At 36.3% G+C, this 20,713-nt stretch overlaps 2 protein-coding genes across 5 annotated transcripts; one reads left to right on the top strand and one right to left on the bottom strand.

The window, feature by feature from the left end:
- The first annotated feature begins 107 nt into the window (after positions 1-107).
- LOC122145137 lies at positions 108-4,141 on the top strand. Its single transcript, XM_042757265.1, has 4 exons — positions 108-123; positions 350-468; positions 2,186-2,425; positions 3,273-4,141. The coding sequence occupies exons 1-4, from the start codon at positions 108-110 to the stop codon at positions 3,834-3,836; spliced, it is 939 nt and encodes a 312-aa protein (XP_042613199.1). The 3' UTR covers positions 3,837-4,141.
- A 1,826-nt stretch (positions 4,142-5,967) lies between these two features.
- Positions 5,968-20,713, bottom strand: chfr (checkpoint with forkhead and ring finger domains, E3 ubiquitin protein ligase). Of its 4 annotated transcripts, none has more exons than XM_042753744.1 (18): positions 20,557-20,713; positions 19,373-19,532; positions 18,158-18,257; positions 16,399-16,508; positions 16,234-16,293; positions 15,764-15,931; positions 15,118-15,315; positions 14,228-14,384; positions 13,955-14,109; positions 12,953-13,115; positions 12,605-12,747; positions 12,395-12,511; positions 12,228-12,311; positions 12,068-12,138; positions 11,390-11,477; positions 10,851-10,958; positions 10,444-10,516; positions 5,968-7,234 (listed from the first exon to the last, which is right to left on the bottom strand). In XM_042753744.1, exons 2-18 carry the CDS (start codon positions 19,482-19,484, stop codon positions 7,192-7,194), a joined length of 1,950 nt encoding a protein of 649 aa, XP_042609678.1. In that variant the 5' UTR covers positions 19,485-19,532; positions 20,557-20,713; the 3' UTR covers positions 5,968-7,191. The 4 variants fall into 4 exon arrangements, with proteins under 4 accessions (XP_042609678.1, XP_042609682.1, XP_042609677.1 ...); XM_042753748.1 differs by having other exon boundaries at positions 19,373-19,508; positions 20,557-20,695; XM_042753743.1 differs by lacking the exon at positions 5,968-7,234 and adding an exon at positions 9,320-9,427.

Raw genomic sequence — 20,713 nt, 5'->3', positions numbered from 1 at the left:
CCTTCAACATCACTCCTTCAATCCATGAGTCTACCTTGCTTTCTCTCTCTCCCTCCCTCCCCTTCTCTCTCCTCCAGATGTATTGTTTTCTTTATTGATGTTGTCAGATGAAGGGAACTTTGGGTTCACTGGGTTCCTTTTGGTAAAGCTGCAGAGTTCATTTGTCCCCTTTCTGAACCTATACATTGAGATTAATTAATCTCTTCAAAGAACAGAAATAGGTTAATTACTGTAAATCAGGAACAGTATAATAAGACCACCAGAGCTCTATTAGGGTGTAGCTTGCTGAAAATATACAAGATGCATGTGAAACTGTGGTATTTAAATTTTTTTTATAAATATTCCACAGAGAAGGCCGCTCTAGAGCAGTTCTCCAGGGGTTTGACTGAATTAGAATTAGGCACAGATGAGGTTTTTGTCATCGCCTCTGCACCCAACTCAGCCCAACTGCCTTTCTCCCCACATACTGTGAGTATCTGATTCTTCTGTACATTGCTACATTCAGAGATGGATGAGAAACTTTGAAATGTTTTGTACACTACCATTCAAAAGTTTGGGGTTGGCAAAACTGTTTCTGAACAAAGTATTGTATGCTTTCTTATCACTTAAGACTGAATGTATTTGCTTAAAGTACAGTAAAAACAATAATATTGTGAAATATTATTACAATTTTTACAAAAATTCCAAAGTCATTACTCCAATCTTCAGTGTCACATGATCCTTCAGAAATAGAGTATGTTATTTTTTTGGATGTTATTGAAATTTTTTTCTTAACAAGACAATCTAACTGATCTTTGAATAGTATAGATTTTTTTTTTCAGATTAAGCCACAAAATATTAAACCCAGTATCTTTTATTTGAATAAAAAAAAATAATAATAACAAGCACATTTTTCAAGCAGAACATTTCACTAATCTTTATATATTATTTATATAAATCTGCTTTACTGCTCTTAGTACTATAAGGGATGCTCTGTTTACTTTTTCTTGGTAGTTTCAAGCGTTCTTCATGACACTGAATTGTTTTCAGCTTGAATAGCTGGTGAAGTGTAGTACGCTGATGGGGGCCAAGCTTCATGGTGTGTGGTAATGTTCTGGATGAGGGGCAGAGAAGTAGCTCTTCACTAGAGGCTCCTGGGACGCAGAGACTCTGGCAGCCGAAGGGGGAGCTGGCCCGCTAATAGCTCTGACTAATGAATGCTATCTGCCTGTAGCCAATTTCCCAGCTCCAGCTCTGTGTGTTTCTGCGCAAGTGTGTGTTTGTGTGGTCCATGCTGCTTTGGCTCTGAAATGTGGCATGAAAAATTTTCCAAGCTGTGTGTTCATCCAAGGATGTTTGAGAAGAATCAGAAACATGCATCTCTTGGTGTCCGGCTGCGTTCCTGCTAGCTGTTTTGTGCTGTAGATTCTTTATCCTTTTTTTGTTTTTGCCTTATTGTTTTGGTTAAAAATACAAAACCATGCCAGAACAGCTCAAGATTAAATCCGGCATAATACTCGTCTAGACATGGGGAGCTGTTGGAGATCATGTGTGAGGACTGTCAAACTCCTACTGATGAGAAAAGCCCTTCTGATACTCACCCACATGCTGCACATGTCCACTTAACAGTTGACTGACACATTTGGAGGTCTTTGCCTGTCGCGGACCTCATTTAGATATCGGTCTCTGCCGCACCGCCTGAAACCGCTCAAGAGAGCGGGAGAAATTCTTTTTAATCTTACTAAAGCAAATCCTAAAGCAACAGCTGGTCTCTCTGGATGTAGTTGCTCTGATCTCAGCAGGTTCATACACTGCACTGAAAGCTTGAAATCCAAGCCAAATTCTCACATTCATTAGTTTATTTACACTGATGCAAGTTTATTTGATATACATTCTAAAATTTAATTTCAAGCAACTTTGAGTCATTTTTGGCCATTTATGAAGCTCAAATTATTTTAATAAAGGATGCATGGGAGTAATAAACAATTGCATTTATTTGATGAAAAATACAGTAAATACTCAAACGTATAACAATTATTTTATGTAGTGAAGTAAAACTACTTTTATACAAGTAAACAATAAAAATGCATTAGTACACACTTTTATCCAGAGTGCAATTACTAGTTGCTGCCATATCAAGTATTCATTCCACCACAAGGGATTTTTTTAAAGAGTTTTTCTTCTAAATTTGTTCTGTCTTTTATAGCAACGAGACCGTTTCCTGAGACACAGTGACACGGGATCCAGCCGCCCCTTTGACTGGTCGACTCCAGACCAAGCGCTGCCTTCTGTGACAAAGAGCAGCCATGCCGGGTCCACAAACAGCGCACGACCACGAGCATGGAGCGTCCGAACCTTCCAGGATCTCCTTCCACCTCTTCCTCAACTCCATAAGAAATGGTGCAGCTGGAACTCAACCAGCCCATTCACAAAGCTGGTGGACAGTGTGAGTATTGATGCGTAAGGCATTTTTATCACATTTATCACACAAAAATATGATTAAAAGTTCATTAGTGAGATATTTAAAGATATCAAGATTGACAACCTATCATTCAGACACATAGATGTGCTCCTAATGATGTCCATGTTTGTCTTCATCATAGCATTAATCATATTTTTTTTTCTTTAGCATTCCTTAGTTCATTCAAGTACGCAAGCGCAGGTGGTGGCAAAAATAAATAAATATTATTTCATACTGTGTGTGTGTGTATAATATATATATATATATATACACACACACACACACTCACTCTCTGTTTATATAAACTGTAAACCGTGATGCATTTTTTTTTCCAGGATTATTTGTACTATATATTTCAGTGTATATAAATACTAAAATATATGGAGGCCTTGTTCAAGAAAAGTATTAATTTGTTAAAAAAAAAAAACACTGTATATACTGTATGTGTATGTATTTATATATATATATAGGCCTTGTTCAAGAAAAGTATTAATTTGTTAAAAAAAAACATATATATATATATATATATATCTATATATATATATATATATATATATATATATATATATATATATATATATATATATATATATATATATATATATATATATATATTTACATTTTAACGTTTATAGCAACAAACTTCCTTTAAACCTAAACTGGAAGTCTAATGGAAGTCACATTTTAAAGTATGATGTATGGGACATATATAAATATGGGTGTGTGTGTGTGTGTATTTTTTTTTTTATATATATATGTTTTTGTTGTTTTTGTGTGTTCCTAATTTGTATTTGTATTTATATGTTTTTTTATTTTAACACTGTGCACTCAGGGACTCACAAGCACATCTACAGACACTAGAAGGGGAAAGGTCCTATCTGATGCTCCTCTTCATAGTCCCGCCAACAGCTGCCAGTCCGACTCCTTCATGAGTAACGCCTCGTACCCCCTGACTCAACCCGCCCAGTGCCAGCGACGTCTCAACTCCACCAGCAACCTCAGACGCGCACGTTTCAACACTCCATGCTTTGGCCTGCTGTCTGGCACATCTGAGTCCTCCAAACCACAAGTAAATGGAATTACAACCTCAAATACGTTCTCCGACACCAGCGGTGCCCCATCAAGCCAGCTGCAGGTCAAAGGTCAAGTATCAAGGATTGAGGATGACCACATCACAGTACCAGTGTTTGCAATCTCAGAAGAGGAAGACCAACAGCCTCTTGTTTCAGCAGAACATCCCGAGAAGCCTTTGAGAATGAATGAACAGATGTTTGAAGGCACAAAGATGCCACTGCTATCGAAAAGCCAAGTTCCCAGCATCCAACCAATCTCTTTATCGAGGGGAGGCCGTGGAGGTGCATTGAAGACGCAGGATCCTTCAGCTCTCTCTTGTTAACAGTGACCCCAGAAATAAAGTCTGCCAGTGCCATGAAGTTTGAGAAATGATGGTCATGTCAGGACTGAAAACTCACAGCTTATGAGCTGTTCCTGATGTCTTCATATGGTGTGAAGCACATATATGGTGTGTGACTATGCCGTGGAGTTTCAAAAGGGTTTGTTATGAATATTGGCATGAATGAAAAATGTAAGCACTTATTGTTCTTCCTGTTATTGTATCTGCACAGTTAATTCACTAAAACTATCTAACAGTATATTTTATAACCTGCAAATGTATGTATATGATAAACTTTTAACCAAGATCACTTAATGTTTCTACTCACTACTGAGAGTTTAAGTTGTAGACTGGCTGCATTGTTACTTTCATTATGAAATTCCATGTATTTGCTCTATGAACAATACGGCTTGTTCTAATCCCTTTGCAACACGTAGAAGATCGATTAGCTGGTCTGGTAGAAAGCTGCTTGGCATCTCTCTTGACTTCCACATGTTTTGTTTCTTGTAATCACTAAGGGTCCAATACACATTGTCTTGTAAAAAAAAAAAAAAACCCAGCAAGTTAGTAAAGCATATATGAATGGAAATGGCATATATATTCTTATTTCTCAAGGGACATGACCACTGAAAATTTCGTTTTGACTTATTTTAACTTTCTTTTACAAATAATTTCAATCAAGTTACTGTTTTTCACCTGTATCACTTACTATGTGCCTTGTGGCAATCATCTATGCTGCTAAATATGCACTGATGCAATACCTGAAATTGTATACAATCATATTTTTATAACGTATTCAAGTTCATATATGCTGCAACTGTTTTCATTTATAATGGTGTGTTTTCCTGAATGCAGTAATGTCAACTGTTCTGACACTGAAGGATTATAAAGGGAACTGATCACTGTACAGACATTTAAAATGCAGTAACTAACATTTAACGCAAATAAAACATTGCATAGTGATGTTGTGTGGTGCTGTCTGTTCTTGTACAACCATATGCATAGAAGGGACAAAGGCATATGGAATTTAATAGTCTTATTATTAGTGCAGTAAATTAGACAAGGTTTTTAGTCAGATTTATTTCTAGGCATTACAAACGTGAGGCACAGCAAGTGCTAATTTAATTATAGAACTTTACCAGTGCTATTAGACGGGCTTCCCTAAAGTTATTCAAAAACCTGATGAGCAGAAAACTTTTTTTCCTCCATTTGAAGCCCCAGTTCAACTTTGATGAGGTAGAATTACCCCCCCCCCCCCCCCCCCCCCCAAAATTTTGCAGAGTACATTTCCCTTTAAGTAAATGCAAAGCAGCCTCCAAAGCCTTTCTAACACTCAGGGCCATTCCTGAATAAATCCCTCAACCCTTCCTGCAGATTTTTTAGTTCATAGAATGAGACCCGCTTTGGAGCTCACATCATAACACTATTCCACTCACCTAAAACCACATTTTAGATTTATGCAACAGCCTGTATGTGGTTTCAAAGGAAGCTCTATTAGTCTGACATTTTATAACAAAATGTTTACGTAGATATTTGAATACAGTATAAAACCCTTTTCCACAGATCTTGATATTTGTGTACATTTGATAAATACTATTTTGCATACCAGTTAATGTACAAACAGATACAATTTGGGGAAAGTTGCTCTAGGTAAAAGCATCTACCAAATGCATAAAAGAGAGCGAAAACTAACCATTAATTTGCCAACCAAAGCATGAACCACAATTGTAGAAACATTCCCAAGCAAACTTCCAAAGTAAAGCAGGGTGATTTATCCTGGGTAAAACCCACAACTTAACGTTCACTAATGAAGCAAATCCAGCAAATGTGGCTGTTTGTCAGGTGCCATTAGATCAGTTTGTGAGGTTTTAGAGTGCTGAGCACTTTTGTCCACCCAAAAAGCAGTTGAGGCTGGTGAGGGTTGGCGAGGCTTGACCTCTAGAGTTGTAGGAAGTCTAATTTGAGCCTCTGAAGAATGCCATGGTAAGAGGGACAACACACCCAAAAACATGCACAAGGCAAAAAAGAAAAAAAAAATACAAATATTTACAAAACATGTCAATGAACTGAAATACAACATATATCTGCTTGCAGGTATTTCTAAAAGTTACAAATGTTTTTCATGCTTTTTAAAAAAAAAAAAAAAATGTTGAAGGGTAAAATGTTCAGAACTTTCATGTGGCTTTGATGCTTAATGCCACATTTTAAAGACTGACTGTGGTAACTTTTTTTAAGGATCACACCAATGTGGTTTACCAAGTTAAACAAGAACTGAAATAAAACTTATTGGGGAAGATGAAAAAAAAAATGAATTTACTAGTCCAAATATACAGCTCAGTCAGAAAATATAAAAATATTTAATCAGCTATTATATGGCCATACCATCTACCTATATCATCACCAATCCTACAAGTAAAAGAAAAACTAAAATATATTAGTTACACAGGAAAACACTAGGAAAAGCATCATCCACTGTCTAGCTAAAAACTGGCCTTGTTTGCATATGAACATGAGCCAAAAGCAAAACTTCCATAATCATATCGAGATGTGCGAAAGCATCTAAGCCTTTATTATAAATCAGATTTGACTTGATTATCCCCTGCAGTGTGATATACCCTCAGTCTTGTGTTAGAGGGAAAAAAATACACACCTTTTCTTTAAATGGCTTACTGCCCTTACCGATTAGAAAAATAATAAAGAACAAAATGCAGCTACTGATGCTGAATACCTTATATGGGAAAGTTTAGTGCACTTGACAAACACGATCATCCCTTTTTTTATAACATAAATTTTCAATATTCTCAGTAGCATTTAAATGACTTGAGCAGCTTTCCCCTCTGTTTATGATAATAATAGTGAAAGAACATTAAAATGGAAGAAGTATGTGACATATGCAAAGAAAGCTCACAAACACTCATAGTCGATTCTCAGGCACCAAAGGTTAGTTATATATTTTGTATAGTGTATAAGGTTCAAGCTAAAGAGATTTTTGCATGTAAAGGTGATTGCCAGTATTGTCTCGTTTCACAATTATAAGCAGAAATGCAGCATGAAAGCATGTCATTAGCATAGTGGAATGAAGTGTGCATACTGAAAGAGTGACGGTCAGTACATCATGGAAAACTAGTGTCTGTTTCAACACAGTGCAGATCCAGATCAGATGTTTCCACATGCTGACGCCATACCTCAAGGATGATTGGTTTATCATCATCTGATTGACTTTGCATATGTAAGGTTGCATTCTAGAGGAGTAAAGAGGTCACACACGTGCCTGCAGCAGATCAGTTACCCAGAAGCAGGCTACTAATGAAGCTGCTGAGAAACGACTGCTGTCAAATCAAGCGACGCTCCTCCAGCGTTAGTTCTTAAACCGCGTCTGCTCACATATGTGATTGAATTTCCTGAGAGAGGAGAAAACAAAATGACTGATTAAGATTCACTGTTGTCATTGCATGTCATCTGCATTTGATTGTTGAGTATGATTATGATATTAGGATAGTGATCATTACTCAGGTTTTATGAAGGTAAATTTAAGACCAAGTAAAGACAATTTAAGGAATAAACTGAATGGAACACAAGACATCAATATGGTCTTTTATTAGCAACACTTCAAAGTTTGAAAATACAACAACTTAATGACAACTTTATTTAATTTTGTGACAAAAAAACTTGAATAGCTCTGCAAATGTCTAAAGATTCTTACATATTTAAGAAATTGATCAAATAAATAAACCACCCCCCCCCCTCAGTTTTATGATTAATACAAGAAAAAATATCTACCAATGGGGCTAGAAAAATCAAGATAAACATCAAAGGTAAAACAAGTTTTCATACAACCACTGATAGATATTTATTTGTTTTAACTCATAAACTCACTTTATTTTGATCAATTTCGCATAACACAAGACTTTGTTAAATTTGCCTCTCAAATAAATGTATATTGAATTGATGTTTAGATATTATTGGAAACCAATACAAAAATACTGAGGAAGATACTCAGCTTGAGGAAGATATATTTTGAAGTTGAGGCAACATTTAATGCCATAACTTTATGAATTTCAGACTTTCTGCTATGGTTTAAGATCTTTTTAAGCCTTTGTTTGTGGAAGGGTGAATTAAGAAAACCCTGATATAAATTGAGAATTTCCTATGTTGTTGTACTGCGGGGCTGACACTACTGTACATAAATGCTGCCCTCTACTGGTGGACTAAAGTATGACAGCTTCACAGGATGGACACATTGTGGTCACAAGGATGGATGGATCTGTTTAATGCTTTGCACATGAACATAATCATGCCAAAAAGTACTTTTAAATTTAAATTGAATTAGATTGGAAAGACACGAGATTCATTTTAAAATTAACTTTAAAGTTTTCCATGAAGAACTGGTTTTTGCACTTACAAACTAAGCGTGGTGTGCTTTTCACTTGAGTCCGACAGTTGCGTCCCCAGTAACAGTTTGGTCTGGTGGTCACAGAATCTGTAAAAAAAATAAAAAAAAAATAAATACTAGTTACTGCATACAAAAATACTTTTTTATTAAATCTGTAGTTTTATATATTTGGCTTTATGTCTACCTCGTAGACAGCAGGGGCATGAAATAACACTGTGACGGCTCATATGGGGCAGTCATGACCTAAATCGTTAGAAGTCGGACTTGTATCCCGAAAGTCATGGGTTCGAGTCTCAGGTTCTGACAGGAATTGCGGGTGGGGGGGGGGGGGCCCCGAGGTGAATAAACCAGCGCTCTCTTCCACCCTCAATACCATTCTGAGTACCGGACAACACATGCTTTGGCCAGTACATCACTTCACTGATATGAGCTTTGTGTTACCTGGCAGGCTCTGGTGCAGGAATATGCTCTCTATATTTGTATGCAAGCTCTCTAAAAAGTGCGAAGTCCACAGCAGTTAGCACAGGAAAGGCGTTTGGCAAGGTGATTCGTAATCTGAACATACATGCACAGATAAACAACAGTGAATTACACCGGGTCATTTACCTGCGAGTACAGTAGTCCTTCAGTGCATGAAACTAGTACTACATAAACGGATTTGCAAAGACACTTCAGTTTCTTTATGATTGGTATAGTGAAACGATAAGCCAACGCCGATGTTACACCGGTATAATATATATATCACGATTAGAAACATGTAGGAAATGAGGTTCCACTTACTTTGTGGCAGCAGAAAAGACAAAAAGCTTGTAAAGAAAGCTCTCCATGTGTATAAGTATCCATGCTTCTTCCATGGTAATATGCATAATGTGATAGGAAGTGTGCATACTGAATAGTGACGTCATACATCATGTAAACTAGTGTCGTTTCAACACCAGTGCAGATCCAGAGCAGATGTTTCCACATGCTGTGAGCCATAACCTCAAGGATGATTGGGTTTATCATCATCTGATTGACTTTGTCATATGTAAGAGTTCCGATCTAGAGGAGTAAAGAGGTCACACACGTGCCTGCCAGCAGAATCCATTACCCAAAGCAGGCTAATAATGAAGCTGCTGAGAAACGACTGCTGTCAAATCAAGCGACGGTCCTCCAGCTTTAGTTCTTAAAACGCGTCTGCTCACATATGTGATTGAATTTCCTGAAAGAGGAGAAACAAAATGACTGATTATGATTCAGTGTTGTCCATTGCATGTCATTCTGCATTTGATTGTTGAGTATGATTATCATATTATGATAGTGACATTACTCAGGTTTTATGAAGGTAAAATTTAAGACCAAGTAAAGACAATTTACGGAATAAACTGAATGGAACACAAGACATCAATATGGTCTTTTTTATTAGCAACACTTCAAAGTTTGAAAATACAACAACAACTTAATGATCCAACTGTTATTTAATTTTGGTGACAAAAAAACTGAATAGCTCTGCAAATTGGTCGAAAGAATTCTTACATATTTAAAGAAATTGATCAAAATAAATTCAGTTTATGATTAATACAAGAAAAAATATCTACCAATGGGGGCGAGAAAAATCAAGATAAATCAAAGGTACAAAAAGTTTTCATACACCACTGATAGATATCTATTTGTTTTAATCATAAACTCCACGTTATTTTGATCAATTTCGCATAACAAAAGACTTTGTTAACTTTGCCTCTCAAATAAAGGTATATTGAATTGATGTTTAGATATATTGGAAACCAATACAACAATACTGAGGAAGATACTCAGGCTTGAGGAAGATATATTTTGAAGTTGAAAGGCAACAGTTAATGCCATAACTTTATGAATTTCAGACTTTCTGACTATGTTTAAGATCTTTTTAAGCCTTTGTTTGTGGAAGGGTGAATTAAGAAAACCCTGATATAAATTGAGAATTTCCTAAGCGAAAGGCCTATGTTGTTGTAGTGCGGGGCTGACACTACTGTACATAAATGCTGCCCTCTCTCTTGGTGGACTAAAGTATGACAGCTTCACAGGATGGACATTGGTGTGGTCACAAGGATGGGATGGATCTGTTTTAATGCTTTTGCACATGAACATAATCATGCCAAAAAGTACTTTTAAATTTAAATTGAATTAGATTGGAAAGACACGAGATTCATTTTAAAATTAACTTTAAAGTTTTCCATGAAGAACTGGTTTTGCACTTACAAAGCGTGGTGTGCTTTCACTTGAGTCCGACAGTTGCGTCCAAAGTAACAGTTTGGTCTGGTGGTCACAGAATCTGTAAAAAAAATAAAAAAAAAATAAATACTAGTTACTGCATACAAAAATACTTTTTTATTAAATCTGTAGTTTTATATATTTGGCTTTATGTCTACCTACAGCAGAGGGGCATGAAATTAACACTGTGACGCTAATATGGGGCAGTCGTGACCTAAATCGTTAGAGAGTCGGACTTGTATCCGGAAAGTCGTGGGTTCGAGTCTCGTGTCTGAAAGGAATTGTCGGTGGGGGGAGTGAATAACCAGCGCTCTCTTCCACCCTCAATACCAATTCCGAGTACAGGACACCATACTTGGCCAGACATCACTTCACTGATATGAGCTTTGTGTTACCTGGGAGCTCTGGTGCAGGAATATGCTCTCTGTATTTGTACGCAAGCTCTCTAAAAGTGCGAAGTCCACAGCAGTAGCACAGGAAAGCGTTGGCAGTGATTCTGTAATCTGAAATACATGCACAGATAAACAACAGTGAATTACACAGGGTCATTTACCTGAGATACAGTAGTCTTCAGTGAAACAGTACTACATAACTGATGCATAGACATTCAGTTTCTTTATGAGCGGTATAGTGAAACGATAAGCCAACGACGATGTCACCTGGTATAAATAATATTACGATTAGAACACATGCTAGGAAATGAGGCTTCCAATTACTTTGTGTTCAGCAGAAAAGACAAAAAGCTAAGAAAGATCTCCTTGATGTATAAGTATCCATCTCTCTTCCATGGTAATATGCATAATGTGATAAAGATAATGTATCCCCCCAAAAATTTAGACATATTGTGTTTTTTTTTTTTTTTTTGTATCAACCACCCTTACTTCAACCTGTGCCTGACCCTCAACATTTCTTAACATGAGCAAAGCCAAGTTACCGGAGAGCTGGTACAGGCCCTGCTGTACAGCCTGGAGTGCTTCCTGCAGCATATGCCTCCAGCTCATTCCTCGAGAAGTCAAATAATTCTACCACAAAAAGCAGAAATAAACAACAGCTTACAGCTCAAGAATTATACAAGTCAAATTCTAACAAATACTTCAATTTAAAACTGGGATTTGTGTTGGTAAAATATCCTCCTGGTAGTAATTAGAATGAAAACTAGGTTTTTATATTTTCTAAAGAAAATGTGAGCTTGCCCATGCAAAGATAACCGAGGGCTGGGATTCCAAGTGGGATGCAAAATGTAGTAGTTCATTTAAAGTAAATTCTATTTAAATAATTGTTTTAAAATCAAATAAAAACATTAATTAAAATTAAAAGAAAAAAAAAATGTTGAATAAAAAAAGATTTTCCTAGAAATAAAAAAAAAAAAAAAAAAAACCCGGGAGTTAAAAAGAAATTTTTTGCCTTGCAGCTAGTTGAAATGCTAAAATGACATAAATGGAAATAAAAACAGAACACCAAAAACCCCCAAAAAATAAAAGAAATAATTATAACCAAAAAAGACAAAAGCATATAGCACAATTACTAATAAATACTATCATAGTGTATAAATAATAATAAAATAACCGTGATTCCATGTATGAATATGAGTTCGAAGTATGAGCAAACAAACCTGAAGGACTTCAGACTCATATTGATTGCCATTAAAAACTCCATCCAGACATTTATCATTAAGGTTAAGTTCTGTAAAGAGAAATAATAATCGTTATCATAAAATAATAAAGACAGTCAGAAAAATATTATACAGAAAGCTTAACTGCTCAGAAACCTACCACTGAAACGTGCTAGGCAGCCGTGACAGCCGATCCGCTGGCAGCCCCAGTACACATGACAGAAAGGCTTCTGGCACACCATACCTGGCCAAAGGAACAGACAACAAATCAGCAGGTGACTCCAGGAGGCCCGAGAACACTGATGGACAGGTGTCAGGATCACTCACAGTGCTGCGGGGACATCTGAGGGGGGAGGTGCTCCAAGCGTCGGTCGGGCATGGGCTGCAGGCAGCAGGAGCAAATGAGGTGACTGCCCTGAGGAGGACATCTGAACTCCTGAGGAGCTGCGGAAGGAATAAGGTGGATTTAAACATATGAAGAATTGCATGGATGTGTCTGTTGTTGTGTAAATGCATTGTCTAGACTCGAACTATAACCTGTGGAGGTGTCAGAGGATGTGGAGGGGCCGTCTCCAGGCACTTTAGCTGGCCCTTCTGATTGAGCGGCCTCACAGAGCCACGGGGCAGCGCTAAGCTCCTTCCGATAACCTGGACACTGCCGACACATCATATAGGGCTGACTGTGAACAAACATGGTAGATCAGGGTGTGTTTTAGTAATCACTTCAATACTTGACAGAATCTACTATTTTAAGATCCAAGCAAGAGAATCACAGTTTCAGCTAACATTTAATAAGAAACAAAACTCTACCGATAACTGGATTTTCCTTTCTTTAAAGTTCTACTTCAAGTAATACAAGATTCTGAATGGATAACAGTCGTTCACCTCAAGTCAGAAATGTCGCTGTCATTGTCTGAGAGCTCAAACAGATAGTCTGAACTGCCCTCCTCATCCGAGAAGGAGCGTTCCACCTTTGGCTGCAGCATGTCCTGCGTGATCTTGTTTCGGGCATCCATGCTGCGCAAATCATCTTCACTCCGACACTTCTCTATGATCCCCAAAAATATATATATATTTTTTTTTCAGAAATTTCAAAAGCCCAGTGTCAGTATGGTTTTTATTTTTATTGACCAAAAAAAAAAGATCCACAAGGAAAGATGAAATCGATCTAAAGTGACATATATAACTATATAAAAATCTTTTGCGGATAAATGCTGTTCTTTTAAACTTTCTATTCATCAAAATAATCACGAAAAGTGTAGATCACTTCAATTTGGAATTTGCCCGGGAACCGTTCGGTACACGGTACACGTATCGTTACACCCCTAGTCATTTTTGAATATTAGAATGATTTCTGAAGCATCATGTGACATTAAAGACTTGAATATTGGCTGCTGAAAATTCAACTTTGCCATCACAGGAGTAAATGTTAAAATTATATATTAAAATATAATAGCAAAGCCACACTCAATATGGTACCATATTCCTAATCATATTTTCAAAAATATTGGTGACCTTGAATTTGTTTTAAGATGTGATCTTGATCTTTTCAAAATTCATTTCAAATTTTCATAAATAAGTACTGCTTTTTTGGAAAATGATATTTATTCATGATTTATTAGATGAAAATGGGTATTTATCTTATCTCGTCATTTTAATGATAAATATAGAGTTAAAATTACAATAAAAGGTTATGATAAAGTACGCAATGCTATACCCACTGGTTTAAGAATCATTCAAAGCAGTTTTTCTGATCCGTTGTCTAGGCCTGTAGTTTCTCTTTCTTCTTTAAAAATATGTAATGTAGACCTCTTCGATAGTAAGTGTAATAACATATTTATTTCTAAAGAATTTAAACGTGTTATCACTGGGGAGTTACCAGTGTACCTGGGTGCTGGAGAAGGTAAGCCTCCACCAGGTTGTTGAGGATGTGGTTTTTCCGGATCCTCTCCACAGGACATCGGCAGGTGGGGCAGAGGGAGGACCGCTCCATCCAGCCAGAATAACAGGCAGCACAAAAAGTATGCATGCAGGGCTGAAGACTGTACAGAGACACACACATTTCAAATCCTCCTTTAATTAGTATAACAACTAATGGATTTCCACTCAGCCAACATGTCCATTCGGGTGTAAGTGTTGATTTGTTCACACTGGACTGACCTGACACAGTCATGCAGCAGGTCCTGGCAGACAATGCATGTGAGGGATTCTTCCATTTTGTCTGTTGTGGCTCCTTCAGCTTTCTCTTTCCCTGCTGCTCCTCTGAGAGGAACCTGAGCAGAGTCACTGTGAGAAGATCCATACCCCTTCTGATCATCTGCCAGACAGATAGATACAGACATAAACATTACATTTGAAAGTGTTCACATTCTAGGACAGTTCTGAAATGCATGTTTAAATCAGTATACACTTCAACAGTCAACAAGTTGTCATTGTTTTAAAGAAATTATTTTTGTTTAGCAAAGATGCCTCAAAAGTGACAATAAAGACATTTATAATGTAAAAAAAAATATTTTTCAAATAAATTCAGTTCTTTTCAACTTTCTATTCATCAAAGAATCTTGAAAACAATTATCACGGTTTTATCTAAATATTAAGCAGCACAACTGTTTTCAACATTGATAATAATAAGAAATGTTACTTAAGAACCACATCAGCATATTACAGTGATTAGAAGGATCATGTGACACTGAAGACTGGAGTAATGGCTGCTGAAAACTCAGCGTTGCCATCACAGGAATAAATTACATTTTAATGCAGTGAAATAGAAAACAGTTATTTTAAACTGTAATAATATATCACAATATTACAGTTTTTACTGTATTTTTGATCAAATAAAATGCAGCCTTGGTGAGCATGACAAATTTTTGAACGGTAGTGCAATCTTAAACCATCAAAAGCATAAAACACTTCTAAACTCTTTCAAAGTGGTCTGAAACATGTCATGTTAGTGAATACAGATGCTTAGTCCACACAAAATAGACAGAAATCATAAATTATTTGCAACTCGTCACATTTATTCATTTTACCAAAACTTTGTGTTACATTACCTTTGTCAGTTTTTCTTCTTTTCCTCTGCATTTCCACCTCTGGCTCCATCTGTTGCCCTCCTTCAGTCCAACAGGTCCACTTCACGCGAGTGTGATTCATGAGCGGCTCCCCAGGGCTCCCTGCTGATGCAGTCATCTCGGATTCTCCTTTACGAATAACCGAAGAACTCACTGGGCTCTTCTTTGGAGACACATCTGCTAAATGTTGCATACAGGCATATACATTTTTTAGGCATTTTTTGAGTATGTAAAGGCTGGTTTACACCAAAAATGTTAACTATAAAGGTAAAGAAAATGATAACTATATCAGTGTCCACAGTAACTCATTATAAGATTCTGTTTATTATAAGTGCACACTGCTCTTTAAAGCAGGATGGATTCTGATTGGCTGCCAAGGTTTTAATCGTTCAGCAGTTAGAAAAAGTGATTCCAACCATGTTGTTCCTCTGTGCCATTATTGTTACAGTTGCAGTGTAGACTTGCTTGCTATCCTTTTAAATCTAAAATGATTTCTAAAACTGTCTGAACAGGCCTTAAATGTGTAAATAACTCAATTCATAGATGAACAGCAGCACAGAAAGACAATGCATTTTCATTTATATACTCATCACTTTCTTATCAAAAGCAACTTGCAACTTGTAATCACCAGAGCAGGTAGATAATGGCATGTCGTAGAAGTGTAAGGAAGAGCTGGAGGTAGATGGCTGAGGATCCTCATGCCCAGACTGAGGTAGAGGCTTCACAATAACAGGCTCTACTGGTGCTGGTTCACTCTCGGTTTCCGTCAGATCTGAATCTTCTTCTCTTCCAGCGTCTATGGAGATCCCAAAGAGAAAACTCGAATTTACAGAAATTGCATGGGGATGAAACTGGGATTTCATGAAATCAAAACTGATCCTAATCCTTACTTTTCTCATGTTATTGTGAATAATTCATCTGTGCATGCTTTTCCAAAGGAGAAAAATGCTTGTTTCCATAACTTCTCTTCAAAATGTAGTAACATGCACTTGTTTTGAAACAACTTTCTTTTTCTGCTGGCCTCACTTAGGCAGGCAATAGCAAAACTATTATTATAGTACAGGAATATCTGTATAAAACATTACATTTAGTATTTACCTTCAACATCCTGTGAGGCACTTTCCTGTGGCCTGATGGCCTGATAAACGTAAGCGATGTCTGCAAAACCAAAAATAGATGAGTGATGTGGCTAACCTGCATCATCTGTTAGGATGCAACTATGCAACCGAAACTGTGTGATATATAACAAATGTGAAAACTTACTATGCTCTGGCTCATTCTTCCTGTACACAAAGTGAATGATATCCCCATTCTGCAGTAAATGCATCTGTTTCTTCACCACTTTGGACATGTTGACCACTGTTCCATTGGTGCTGACGGAAACAAACAGATCATAATGAATACAGACAGAATAAAGTCCCTAGTTAAAGCCTTGTTAAAAATAGCAAAGGGAAAGTTGTACAAGAAAGGATAATGAGAAAGGAGGGAGGGAAACTTGCCATTTCCATCATGCTGACTAAGCACTGCGTAAAACACCCAGCATATTGACTGTCTAACAGACATTCACTTAATTAGCTGGATGGAAATTTACAGCAGCATTGATGAGCTGGCATACAATCAAATACATGGGAGACACAGTCACTACAGACACAGATCGACTAGTAGATCTCCATCAACTGACTATTAACCAAATTACAATTAATTATTCACCAAAGCAAAGATTAAATGTCATGAGGGAATTGGATATATATTTGCTGCAGGGCGAAGCATGTCATTAACTGAATTCACTTACTAATGTAATTACAAGTCACTCAATTTGCAAAAACTTAAAAGATCTTAAAAGAATTAACACCAACTGCCCATAATTAATTTCTTTTTTATACATCTATATGATAAACTGTAGCATCATCGTTATACATCAGTCTTCCAAATTAATATTAATAATAATAGTTACACTGTATTATACTGTATTTTGTTGCACTGTGATCTTAGTCTTTTAATGTCATTAATGATTCTTGTTCTAAATATGCCTGACAAATTTTTTTGGTATATAAACTATTGTTAGACAATGACGTTTTTATCTGTATTTTATCATATATGATATTCACTAATATATACTTCATATACTAATACAGACCTGCCAACTTTGGAAATTTTTTTGAGCACCATCAGCGTGGCTAAACAGTTTACTGGTTTACTGTTTACAGGTTTTTACAGTTTAGTTAATTTTTGCTAATTAGGTGTTTTTTTTTTTTATACTATTTAAAAAAAGAAAACTCCAGTACACTTTGATTAAAACTCCAGTACACTTCTGCATATGGCTGGGCGATATGAGCAAAAAGTCATATCTCTATATTTTTTGGGCTGATTTGCGGTATACGGTAGCCTATATATCTATGTATTTTGTATTTAGATTTAACAAATAAAGTGAATGTAGGTAAATATTATGTGCAAAAAAAGGGTTAAAAATCACATTACATTGTAACATTGCAATCTAAAAACAACAACAACAAAAAATCTTTTAAAGCAGAAGTTAAAGTTACTAAACTAAAAATGAAAATAATAAAAAGTACAAAAGACTAATTGAGTAAAAAAGCTATTTTGATTACCCCATTACACTTTACAGTTAGTGCTATCATATAAACACACTTACTTGTAGGTTTAAAATTCTACATATGTCACATTTATTTTCCAACTACAAATGTTGCTTGTTTTGAATACTGCGAGTGGACAGGGCGTCACTAGATTTTTTGCGTAGTTTAGAGTGACAAATCGTAACAGCGTACTTTGAGGTCAAAATGCATAGCCGCTACGCAAAATGCATACAGATTAGCAGGTCTGCTAATAAAATATAGTTTATACTAATACTATATATACAGTATATTAGTATAAACTATGTATACAAAAAGAGGGAACGAGCAGGAGCATGATATTGGCGTGAAATTATTCAACAATCCATGTCCGTGTATTATAGCTTATTTCTTACAAGAAGGACTTCATGATGTCAAACAAGTGGTCCTACCTCATGTCCTCCAGCCACACCTTTCCTGAGTTCTGATCTTGAGTGATTTTGCAATGATTCCCTGAGACCAGTTTATTAGCCGGGAATGAGAGGTCACAATCTATGAAGAAAATATATCTGTGAGGTTATGACATATAGCATCTTTAAACAGATGTCACCTTTAAGCTTTCAGGCCCTGTCTCCAATGCCAGCCTAAGCCTTTACACAAATCTGCAAAAATGCTTTACAAAAATGCAGGTTTTAGCTCAAATGAGAAAAGCATGAAGAAAATGAATTTTAGGACCATTAATAATAATTGTGAAATTTCCAAAAGTCTCACTACTGTAAGGCAAATAAACAAACAAATAAAATAAATATTATTATTAATAATAACAATAGTAATAGTAGCAGTAAAGTGTTTTTTTTCTAGCACCAAACCAAAGTCATGGACTCGATTCTCAGGGAATACATGAAATGATAAACACATACTTTGCAATGTAAGTTGCTTTGTCTACAAGAGTGTGGATAAATGGGAAAGGCAAATAGGACACTCTATGATTTTATTTAATATTCTGCTTCCCTTTAAAATAGGTGACATTACTGAAGTAAAATTGGTTGCAAACGCATTTTATGTCGACTTTAATAAAGCACGCTCCTCTTTTCATCAAGCACCTTTTCTCTTCCTGAACTGGCCCATTACTTTCTCGCTCAGACACATTAGGCATGCAAGTCTTAAATTAAGTATAGTGTGGCGTGATGTGATGTAAGGTTAAAAATGACACTATTATAGTAATGAAGCGTATCAGTTCTGCTAATAACCAGTGTCGAATGTTACTGTGAAGCATGCAGAACCAAAGAAACACATGGATTAATAATATTAATTAAAGCAGGAAAACAGACAGTCTTCAAAACCAGACAGACCTTCCCCTGCACACCACCACAACACAAAAAACTACTTAATATTCCAAGAGCATGTCTTCAATAGACGCCTTTGTTATTATTGGGGTGGGGGTTCATTTGCTGAATTAAAGAGAGCATTGTGAAAGGCATGGGCTCGCTGAATACACACAGACACTGCTTCAGACTGATTATCTTCTTGATGGTTAAGAAAAAAAGTAATAACTAATAAACTTAATAGGTAAAACTAGACAGTCACAGAAGAGTCTGTGATGAAGAAAAACAAGACTGAGTAACTAACATGATCAAACACATTATTAGAGTTGATGCTGAGCACACCTTTTTTTCTTCCCACCGTGCATTCTCTATTTATAAGCAATATCTCTGAACCCAGAGATTTGTCGACTTTCACAAGTTTTCCCCAGGCCTGTCCGCTGCCCTGATGTGCCATCTTCTCCTCTTCCTTATTTTTTACCTGCCAGACAGCAGATCACGTCATCTAAAGAAGCATGAGGCAAAGAACACAAACAGGCTTTGTCATGAAGTCAAATAAATGCAAATGCTGATGATGGTGAAAGAAGAGTCAAAAAATGTGGTGTGAACCACTAAAAGAAGCATATTTTAGTACAATAACAGTAGAGGAGAGCAGGAAGTGTTTGTAACACAAGATGTGTTGTAACCAGCAGTTTAACTGATTATAAATGAGCTACAGGGATGAACTGTACATGAACAAAACCCTCAGGTGACAGAAGTTTGACTCTGCGCAAAACAATTAGTGTAATTTTTCTAAATCAGAAATTTGTTATCATGTTAAATGACAGAACTTGTATCAAATGAATCAGCAGATATTTAAAAGCTTTTCTAATATCACAATTGACCACATGTACTTTTCTGTATATATTTCCAATTTCATTAGCTGTTTTGAATTTTTGAATATCAAAGGATGGGGTGGTAAATTTGATTATAGTAATAAATTCATGCACATAACACATGATTTCTATTAAGTTAGCGTTACAGCAGTGGTAGTGAAGAAAAGTGTAAAACTCTTGACATTAATTTTATAAAGTTAAGACAAGTTGTATATTTCTAAACGACTTTAATTTGAAGCATTTAGATATGCAAAGATATTACATGAAAGTATGAGATACATAGGTGGGTTAAGTGTGTTGATAAAGAGTTTTTTCATAAAGTTTTTTTTTAAGCTTTTTTTTCATTTGTTGTATTATTTGTGGTTAGTAGGTGTGTCAAACTGCAAAAGAGTTCTGGGTAAAGCTAAAAACCACTAACGTTAGAGTAAGTTAAATTATACGAGCTGTGTGTGTAAAATCTTTCGTTTCTTTAAGTGGCTGTTTTCAGTTTGAGTTTTGTTTTGGGAAGCTAAAGAGCAGCGTGAAACGGCGCAATGTTTACGCGAGGGCTGCTAACGTTAACTCTGAATCGCTAGCCCACAATCACATCTGAAACAGTTCAAAATAACAAAAATCATCTGTAAACTTAACCTCTAATGTATTCGATGCACTAACCTAACCAACGTCCGAGAGTATCCGGAGCATTAGCGCATGTTGTCCTGAAGCTTCTGTGCGCTTTCGTTTTTATTTTCTTGAGCACTTCCTGGCCAGCAGTGGCATTTTCAGGCATCAGCTGATAGAGCAAAGAGGAATAGGAGGAGGAGGAAGAGAG

The sequence above is a fragment of the Cyprinus carpio genome, chromosome A5, assembly GCF_018340385.1.
Source record: "Cyprinus carpio isolate SPL01 chromosome A5, ASM1834038v1, whole genome shotgun sequence".
In the NCBI taxonomy this organism is placed as follows: domain Eukaryota; kingdom Metazoa; phylum Chordata; class Actinopteri; order Cypriniformes; family Cyprinidae; genus Cyprinus; species Cyprinus carpio.
This window is presented reverse-complemented; position numbering and strand designations above follow the sequence as displayed.